This window comes from Apis dorsata, unplaced genomic scaffold, assembly GCF_000469605.1.
Source record: "Apis dorsata unplaced genomic scaffold, Apis dorsata 1.3 scaffold_111, whole genome shotgun sequence".
NCBI lineage: Eukaryota > Metazoa > Arthropoda > Insecta > Hymenoptera > Apidae > Apis > Apis dorsata.
Window position 1 is genome coordinate 331,645 of NW_006263406.1, and position 9,586 is coordinate 341,230.

General features: G+C 27.3%; 4 protein-coding genes and 1 long non-coding RNA gene across 10 annotated transcripts in view; 3 read left to right on the plus strand and 2 right to left on the minus strand.

Moving 5' to 3' along the window:
* The window catches only part of LOC102677050 (CREB-regulated transcription coactivator 1-like), a 35,572-nt gene extending 31,770 nt beyond the window's left edge, over window positions 1-3,802 (minus strand). For 2 of the 5 annotated variants that reach the window (XM_031508882.1, XM_031508883.1), the window contains exon 1: window positions 3,282-3,799. In XM_031508882.1, coding sequence (XP_031364742.1) covers window positions 3,282-3,395 — 114 coding nt within the window. In that variant the 5' untranslated portion in view covers window positions 3,396-3,799. Of the gene's footprint in view, window positions 1-3,281 lie in introns of all 5 variants that reach the window. The other 3 variants (XR_004149917.1, XM_031508884.1, XM_031508885.1) reach the window with 3 other exon arrangements.
* LOC116185149 lies at window positions 493-3,440 on the plus strand. The gene is made up of 2 exons (XR_004149920.1): window positions 493-2,922; window positions 2,979-3,440. It is a non-coding gene; the product is annotated as an uncharacterized LOC116185149 (long non-coding RNA).
* A 523-nt stretch (window positions 3,803-4,325) lies between the features above and the next one.
* Window positions 4,326-7,226, plus strand: LOC102678390 (mucosa-associated lymphoid tissue lymphoma translocation protein 1-like). Its single transcript, XM_031508894.1, is given in 12 exon segments — window positions 4,326-4,527; window positions 4,622-4,782; window positions 4,860-5,043; window positions 5,128-5,305; window positions 5,307-5,396; window positions 5,470-5,562; window positions 5,660-5,877; window positions 5,976-6,161; window positions 6,230-6,444; window positions 6,589-6,687; window positions 6,790-7,058; window positions 7,122-7,226. Coding segments are annotated over 12 exon segments (1,932 nt in total). The 5' UTR covers window positions 4,326-4,393.
* Window positions 7,227-7,483: 257 nt separating this feature from the next.
* Window positions 7,484-8,481, minus strand: LOC102677199. Of its 2 annotated transcripts, none has more exons than XM_031508891.1 (3): window positions 8,085-8,481; window positions 7,766-7,958; window positions 7,484-7,691 (listed from the first exon to the last, which is right to left on the minus strand). In XM_031508891.1, exons 1-3 carry the CDS (start codon window positions 8,406-8,408, stop codon window positions 7,522-7,524), a joined length of 687 nt encoding a protein of 228 aa, XP_031364751.1. In that variant the 5' UTR covers window positions 8,409-8,481; the 3' UTR covers window positions 7,484-7,521. The 2 variants fall into 2 exon arrangements, with proteins under 2 accessions (XP_031364751.1, XP_031364750.1); XM_031508890.1 differs by having other exon boundaries at window positions 7,484-7,697.
* Window positions 8,482-8,979: 498 nt separating this feature from the next.
* Window positions 8,980-9,586, plus strand: part of LOC102677331 (probable 39S ribosomal protein L24, mitochondrial) — a 2,165-nt gene continuing 1,558 nt past the window's right edge. Inside the window, exons 1-2 of the mRNA XM_006612372.2 lie at window positions 8,980-9,233; window positions 9,335-9,523. Coding sequence (XP_006612435.1) covers window positions 9,138-9,233; window positions 9,335-9,523 — 285 coding nt within the window. The 5' untranslated portion in view covers window positions 8,980-9,137. The remainder of the gene's footprint in view (window positions 9,234-9,334; window positions 9,524-9,586) is intronic.

Below are 9,586 nucleotides of genomic sequence, written 5' to 3' on the forward strand. Positions count from 1 at the left end.
TCATCGTCCGGAAAGACCGAAAAATTCCAATTCGATTCGTAAGAGAATGGTTTGGTTTGGACCGGATGCAACGGAATTCTATCTTCATCGCTACGTTTCGAGAAAATCGTATCGCCGAGAGTAATGAACAAACGATACGAAAACACGACACGATCGAGATTAAAACTTGGCGGAAAATCGAACGTTGCGATAAAATTGCAATCGCGACCTCTTTATGTATTTTTTTTCTTTTTTTGTAACGAAATTGCGCAATTCTTGCGGTGAAAGTACCAGTTTTTTTCTTTTACGAGCGTACAACGCAACCTGTTTTGCGATTAGATCAGCGCTGCACGCTAGACCACGTGGCTCCCCTTTCTTGTATCTCTCTTTCCGAGGGAGAACGCGGAAAATCTTTGCAATATCTTTTCTAATTCCGAGATTTGATTATTCAAATAAAAAAGTAAAAAAAAAAAGAAAAAAATAAGAGAATACGATGAATTGATTGATTATTCGATGATCGAAAAATTTCCAACGATTTCGATAATTAACTAGAAATCGTAAAATATCACCATCCTCGAAAACGAAGTTTCCATTAATGGGACCATTTTCGTGCCCGCGCATACTTTCGTACTCACACGTAACATCGTTTCTGATTCCCCTTCTTTCTTTGTTCCTATTCGTTTCATATGGGTCATTTTACTAGACTTGCTTCGAAATATGGGTGTCCCGTAACGAAAATTTGGATTGGTTTCATTTCGAGATCGAAGTAATGAACGAATATTAGCGAACGAATAATTATTAATAATTATAATTCCAAAATTATGTTATATTATGAGATACATATGATGAGAAAGAAAAGAAGAATTATGAGAAATATTCGAAACAAGTGCAAACAGCGTTCAAATTGTTCCGACTGTTAACAACGATCAATTGTTCTTCCCATTCGACTTGAGATTTAAACACGCGTGAGTTAGCACATCGGTTCGAACGATTAGTCGCCGCGTTTGTAATCGTTATCGAGGCCGTTAACGGTATAATGATTCAAAGTCGTGTAACTCGACGATCGTTCGATCAAAAATTATAGTTCGGATCAAAGATCGCGTATAAGGCGCAAAAATGTATCGTGGAATCACGTAGATTGGAGAAGAAGAAAACGAAAGATTACGTATACAAACGTTATGCTCGATCCATGATTTGGTCTGGTCAGGTCCAAGTTGATTAAATAGAATTAATAGAACGCGTATACCATTCGTGTGCACCGATTGCAACATGTACACACACACACACATACACACATACACGCATACGCGTGAGATACAATTTCCAATAATATTATAGAATATTGTGTAATAAATATGGAACGACTTTTCTCCTTTAATATGAAACGCTTTGAAAATCGTTAACCGGAGATAAAGAAGCGTATCTCGAAACTTATCCTGACATCTCGAGATTAGTCCAATAATTCGATGATAATGCAACGAAGCGCGAAAAAAGAAATAAAGAGAAATATGCGCGGGAATAATTAGATGCACAACTAAAAACATGTGTACACGCGAGCGCGCGCGCGGGCGCGCATTCTCAACGTCCAATAGATTAAGTCATAGTACCGTAAATAACGCCGCGATATCGACTGATCGAATATGAACTTTAACGTATAACGCAGCTTCCGCATTTAGTACAATGTTAGCGGTTATGTAATGACTGTACGGTTATCGGAGTCCTGTCCGATTAAAAACGCGCCAATTTCGCGTGATTCCCGCGACAATCTTCACGTAACATCACGATAGAGGATGCTAGGTCGTAAAAAAAATGCGATCTGTAGTGCGTGAACTTCATCAATTTTCTAACTTTCATAGTTAAAAATATTGTCGCTTTGAATCTACGCGCGATCCACGTGCATTTTCAAAAAACAAACGAACATACGCGTGACAATTCCGCTCAACGATAAATGGTTATAACTATCTTTCATTGGAAAATCGAATTTATAAAATCATGGCTATCAATTGCATAAGAGCACGATCGAATTTTAATCTTATCTCACTGATTTTTCATAGACATTGACATTTCGAGTCGATTAATGACAATACTGTCAATCTAAAAGCTATCGTTTTATCGTGCGAAATTATAAACGTTAAGAAAAGCAATTTCGCGCAGAAGCAAGACGATAAGTTGTTTCAGAACCCGGAACCCGGAAGTATCATACTTAACGGAAAAGATTTTCATTGGCATTTTTATCGTATGAAAAGTTAGGTTATTGACCGATTGCACTTGATATATTTTTTTTCGAAAATTCAATTTATTTTTGTAATTAAAATAATTACTATCGATAAATTTTTTATATAATCATAAATTGAAATAAAATAAAATAATTTGTTTCTAATTCTTATGAGAAAAACATACATTGATATCTTGAATTAAACTCGAAACAGCACGTGATGACTTGTATTATATCTCCAATAATTTCGAGATTGCGAAGATATTTAAAATTGTTAAATACGAACGATATTCGTTTCATCGAAATAGTTCGAAAGTGCATGGATTGAAAGTTGAACGACGCACTTCAACGAACGATAAACTATCAGAAAAACGAAGAACAGTTCATTTGGTCACTATCGATCGTGGATAAAAGTATGTCGCGTAAATAGAAACACAAACACGATTATCGTCAAGTTTATTGTAAACGCTTTCAATTTCTTTTAAATGAGAAACGAATGAAGATTTTTTAATCACGGATATATACATTTTGATTAAAATGCATATAGAAAATCGTGAGAATATTCGAAAAAGAACTTGAGATTTTTCTTGAAAATACGATAGTCGGTTCGAACTAGTCAGCAGGATGGATGCGATTGTCGATCGCACACGTATGCATTTATTAAGAACTTACAGGACGGATGGTGGCAACAAGCACACAGTACGTTTCGCATATACCGGAGCATATAAGTACTCGTTCCACATATACGCATATTCATACACTCTTACACGCGGCGAACGAAGAGACACATATGCATCCGTCCGCACACTACGATAACGAATAGGAAAGAGAAACAGAGGGCCAGTAGCGAGTACATGTAGTTGTACGCGTTAACACAAATACTGATAGTAGACTAGTCACACACTCAAATACGCACGACCGTATAGAAAGACGAGCACATTCACGTAGGCATACACACACTCGATACACGGTGCAACGAGGAAAGAGAATACTCGTTGTTTACGTTCTAACATCTGAGCCGAAGAAGGTATACGGAAAATATCAAGATATGTCCCTCAATGACAAGGACCTACTGGGATTTCCTTACTCTGCTTGTGTAATCCGAAACTTCTCGCATGATAGCCTCGAACGCCGCTCTTTCCTGTGCTTCCTTCTGTTTGTGTAGCGCGATCTTGTCACTGAACTTTCGTGGATTCGCCATGATGGCTCGGCACTAGATCTTCCGACACTCGCGAGTATCGTGCACCTACTATCGTGTGCCCTCTATCCCCTCACACGTTTCCTTTTTTCACCAATCGCACCAATAAGGACTCCTTAAATTTCACCACGTTAGAACCCGTAACCTACTGCCTTCTGGATGGCACTGCCGATCACTGATACGCAAGATTATGCGGCGCAGCGCGCCACGCGCATCGCGCAGGAGCCGCTTTTTGCGGGCTCATTGGTTACAGCAATCCCCCACCATTCTATCGCACCCGCAATAAAAAACTGACGATACTTTTCCGGGGTGTTCCGAAAGCTCGCTCTTTCGTTTGGTGTTACAATGTATAACGCTGAAGATAAAACAGATTAACATAGATTCACGTCTTATTATCGCATATTCGCAAACTTAACTTGATAATGAAAAATTATTTACTTTCAATTTGCAAACTTATTCTATTAATTTAATTTCTATTCTTATATATTAATAAATATATTTTTTCTTTATATTTATATTTATTATAAATAAATGTTGTTTTAAATGATACAAATAAAATATATCAATTCTATTGATTTAATGGTATAAAATTATTTTTTTAACTATATATTTTATATTTCTTTTCCATAATGAGTTTAAATAAAATATTGTATTTTTTAATTGTAAATATATTAGATAAATATATAAAAATATTGATTAATAATTTTTACTATTTTATATTTCTGTTATATCGATTGAGAACAAGGTATCGATATATACATATATATATATATACATATATATATATGTTATATATATATTTGTGAACATTATAAATTCCAATTATTCTACAAATAATTTTTACATATGAATATTATTGTAAAAAAAAAAAAATTCAAAACAAATTCAGATATTAATCCAATTAATATAATTAATATATTTTTTTATTTTAAAAAATAAAAATGTTATTTCTTTTATAACAAAATCTTTTATACGCAGCATTTTTAAAAATTTCAATAAAAATGATTGAACAATTTGACGCGTATATTGAATGTTTACCAATAACTATATATAATGAAATAATTAATGCATTAAATAAAGATGCAACTTGGACAATATTAGCAAATCATGTAGCTAAAGAACTTCAATATCCATGGTAAGCAAAAAAAAAATGTTTAAAAAAAAAACAGAAATTAAATGTTAAATTATAATAATTAAGATAATATTCCATTTCATTTCATAAAATATAGTACTTGGATATAATCTTTACAAGAAATTAAACATTCGAATGATTCTCCTGGACAAAAATTATTTTCTGAATTAAATATTCGAATGTGTACTATAGAAGTATTATGTGCTTTATTAAATGATTGTAAACTTCATAATATTCTATCTATTATATCTAATCCAGGTATGATAATATTATATTATTATTTAATAAATTATTATATATCTATATTTAATATTTCATAGATATAATGATTTTAGAACCTTTGAGTATTATTATGCATCCAACAGAAGAATTTCCAATTAATATTTTGAAAGTTTCATTTGGACATCGTCTTCATCTGTGCTGCAAAGCTATTGGAATGCTACCACCAAATTATATATGGTATCATAATGACAAGCAATTGCAACATTACACATCTGATGAACTTGATCTTATTATAACTATATATATTTAATATAAAAATATTTATATAATTTCTATAAATTGTTAATTGATCGAAATGTGAAAGTTATTTTATTTATTTCAAAGTGCTTCTTAAGCTGGAGAATATAAATGTAAAGTATTTCAAATTAAAAATGATGGCACTCTTATATCAACTTTAATTTCAAAAGCTGTAATTGTTCAAATTTTTCCTATGCCTGTTATAATAGAAATACAACCCCAACAATTTTTAGAAGTTAAGAAAAATGAAAGTTTTACAATTTTTTTGCAAAGCTAGTAGCAATCCTGAACCATGTTATCAGTGGTTTCATGACAATATTAAAATAGATGGAGAAACATCAAACATTCTGCAAGTATATAAACTATCATTTTTTTTTCTTCATCAGAATAATATTAATGTTATGAATTTTTTTTTTGTAATTTTAGATAAAACAATTTACTTCAAAAAATGAAGGAAAATATTATTGTTATATTCATAACAATATTAATGAAGTTTATACTGAAAAAACTCATATAATGGTAAAAATATATAATATTTTTTATTAATATTATGATATTAATTAATATTATGATATTAATTACATTATTTTAATGTATTAATTTCATAATTTTATAGATGAATTTTCAAAGATTAAAAGCAGTTGCAAAAATAGCTTTAATTATAGCAAATGAAGAATATGAATATTATGAATGTCTATTAACACCTAAAAATGATGCTGCGTGCATTGGTAATCTTCTGAAAGAAATTGGATTTGAAGTAATTTGTTTTCTTAATTTGACGTTCACTCAAATGAAAAATGCAATAGAAATATTTAGCAAAGCTTTAGTAGAAGGTAAGTGTAAAAAATAAAAAAAAATTATTTGTAATTTAAAATAATAATTTATAAAATAATAAATATTTTATAAATTATTACTTAAATTGTATCTTTTTATGTAGATCTATTCTATTTTGCTGGTCATTTTAAAATGCAAGAGAATTATATGCTTGCAACAGATGCTCCAGAAAAATATTTTAGAAAAGATGCAATATGTGAAAGTGAACTATTGTCTGCATTTCTTAAAAATAATCCTAAACTATTAATTATTATCTTGGACATGTGTCAATCTTTACCTTCAAGGTAAATATTCTTTTTTTATTATTTTATTTATTTTCACTCGTTTCTGCATTTTATTAATCTATTTTTAGACAACTTAATCCTGAAATATATCAGGAGGTACCAATAGTGAAAGAATATAAAAGTAAAAAAAATCTTAGAAATTTAATTCAAGCATATTCTACATCTAGTTATCGACCTAGTTATGAGAAAATAGGTAATAATTATAGTTTATATATGACACATCTTAGCAAATATATTAAAAAAAATATAACAGTCACAAAATTATTTGAAGAAGTTGGAAAATGTAAGTTGTTAATATTATAAATTTTGTATATACATGCATATTATATTTATACATGCATTTTATATTTAATTCTTTTAAATTAAATTTATATAATATTTAAATAATTTTATTTTTTACTTTATATTTTATTATAATTATTTATAGCTATTGATAGTTGTTTTAAAGATAAAGAAAGAAATCAGATTCCAATGTTTGCTGCATCTGTTACAAAGTCATTTCGTCTGATTGATGCTATTTATAAAAGTAATTTTATTTTTATTTAAATCCATTATATATTTATTATTAATAATGTTTTAATTTTTTTCAATATAATATTATTTCAACATAATTTTTTAAATATTATAGAAAATCGTCCAAATATCATTGATCATTTATATGAACTTACATCATATTCAACTCGAACGATAAATATAATGTTTAAACAAGCAAATATGAGCAGTAGAATTACAATATCATTGTTTATGGAATTATATTTAAATGTAATAAAAATTAAGACACATAACTTGTCAAATGTAGAAGTCAAATTTTATAATTCTGTTCCCATGAAACGAAATAATTTGTTTTAAAATTTATATAAAAAAGAATGTTGGATTTACAATCCTCAATTGACTGAAGTATATATATTTTTTTAGTTGCTGTAAAAATGTATTGTAAATTTATATAAATTTATATTACAGAAACCTCTTATAATAACTATATTGAAAAATAAGATTTTAATTGGTGCAACAGAATTGCATATAAAAGATTATATACCTCCCATATTGAAAGACATAAATATTTGAAGAAAAATATATTTATTTTGGTAAATCTAGAGAAAAATATGATACATATAATTATTAAATATTATTTAGATAATATAATTTTAGAAATTTATGCCTTTTATAATTATATTTTTAGACTTTATTATTAATTTAATGTCAAATAATTTATATTTTTATAAAATTATTAAATGAAATTATCTTGTAATTCTTAATGTAAACACTCAATAATATAAAAAAAAAAAAAAGATATTTATTCTAAAATGTAACTAATCATTTATTTTAAAATAAAAATTTTATTCAATTATATAATTGAAACCTATAGAATTAAATCTGTTGTATGATTGACTAGTCTTGCCATCCATGCTCCTCCTTCATTATTTGTATATATTCTTTGAAATATATAATTAAAACATAGAAAGTAATAGTCTGAAACTTCAAATGATTTGAAATAAAATCCACTTATTCCTATTTCAACCATTGTTTCATTGTTGTCTATAATAGAATTAAATATATATGAAAACAGTAACAATAAAAAATATGATTATATTATATAAAATTACCTTCAGTCTTTTTTATTTTTATAAGTTCTGGTATTACTAAAATATTGGTAGTATTTATACTTATTAAATCACGTTGCTTTTGTGTAAGACCCTCAACGTTACGTTTTAATACTTTTATAGCGTTTTCAGTTACTATACCATCTAATGCATCATAATGTTGAGTAGCTAAAGCATTAGATATTACTTCTATTGCCTAAATTAAATTAATTGTATTATATCAATTAAACATTATTTGAAATTAAATATATTATTATAATTAATTAATCTCCTAAAATGCACGTCTATATATGTAACTAACACATCAATAAACATATTATACCTGACGAACTCCTTCTACAAATTTAATATAACGAAAGTCTTTATCAATAGTTGAACGTATAAGATAATATGATCGAAACATCTGAAAAATAGAGAAACCTAGGTCTTCTTTCCGTTTCCACATTAAGGGTGGCAATTTAATATCTTCGTTTTGATCTTGACGAGTACACATTGATCTATATATGCTAAAACTTGGATTTATCAAATTTGTACATTTCGATTCTGTCCAATAATATATCGTTTTTATTTTCACTTGAAATTTATTATGCATATGAAACATTACAAATTGTCGCATTCGTGTGCATTTTCTCAATTGAAATAACATTTTTTAATTCCGATGATATGAATACGGACAATGAATTATATATGTATATATGTATTATTCTAACCTATTCGAATCATAATATTAATAATACGCACAATAATAAATATATATAATAATATATATGATTTAATAAATTTTGTTATAATAATATTATATTGTTTTGTAAATTTGTATTTTTAAATTATATATATAATTATTCATCATTTATACGTTTCATTCAATATTTTTCAAAAAAATGGCGCTACCTTGACTAAACTGATGAAACTTGCATATAAAATTGAAAATATAAAGTTACGTTTAATGTAAAGTTACAAGTATTTTTATGATATATCCAATATCTACTAAATTACTTGTTGAATATCTAAATACAATTTTTATATAATGTAACATATAATATATCACAAAAATTTTAAGTTTTTTAATTTAAAATTTTTTTAAATTTAATAAAAATTTTATGAATTAATAAAACATATTGTGATAAAATTTTTTAATATAAATCAAACACATTGAATAACATTAACACGTTTTATATATATGATATATGCACTTATAAATTAAGTAAAATAAGTATACGTTAGTTTCAATTCTATATATCACACTTTTTCGAAGTTCATACACATTTTGATTCATGTGTTACATATTTAATTGAGGATTTGACTTTAGTATAATTTTTAAGTATAGTATCTTTTTAAATATCTTAAATGTGAATTTAATTTATAATTTAAAAAAATGAGACTCATAAATATGTTATTTGGAAAGATGGGTGAATGGTCTAAAAAATATGCGAATTTACCAGATCGCTATATAAATCGTATTACAGAACGCGTACGTACATTTATTTTATACACATGTTTATCATATTTTATATCACATTTTATTTAGATTAGAAAATAATATTTCATATATTATTTTATTATATTATTTAGGTATATTGGAAGCCTCCACCCGGTAAACCGCAATTTCTTCCACGTAAAATAGTATCAAGAAAGAAGTTGTATTTTTCTATACATCGTCCTTGGACTACAGCTTTCTGTATAGAAAATTGGTTAAAAAAACGTCAAGAATATGTTCCGATTGAACCTATAAAAAATTGGAGTTTTTTCCGTGGAGATCGTGTATGTAATTTATAAATATATATATATATATATATATATATATATATATATTATAAGATATAT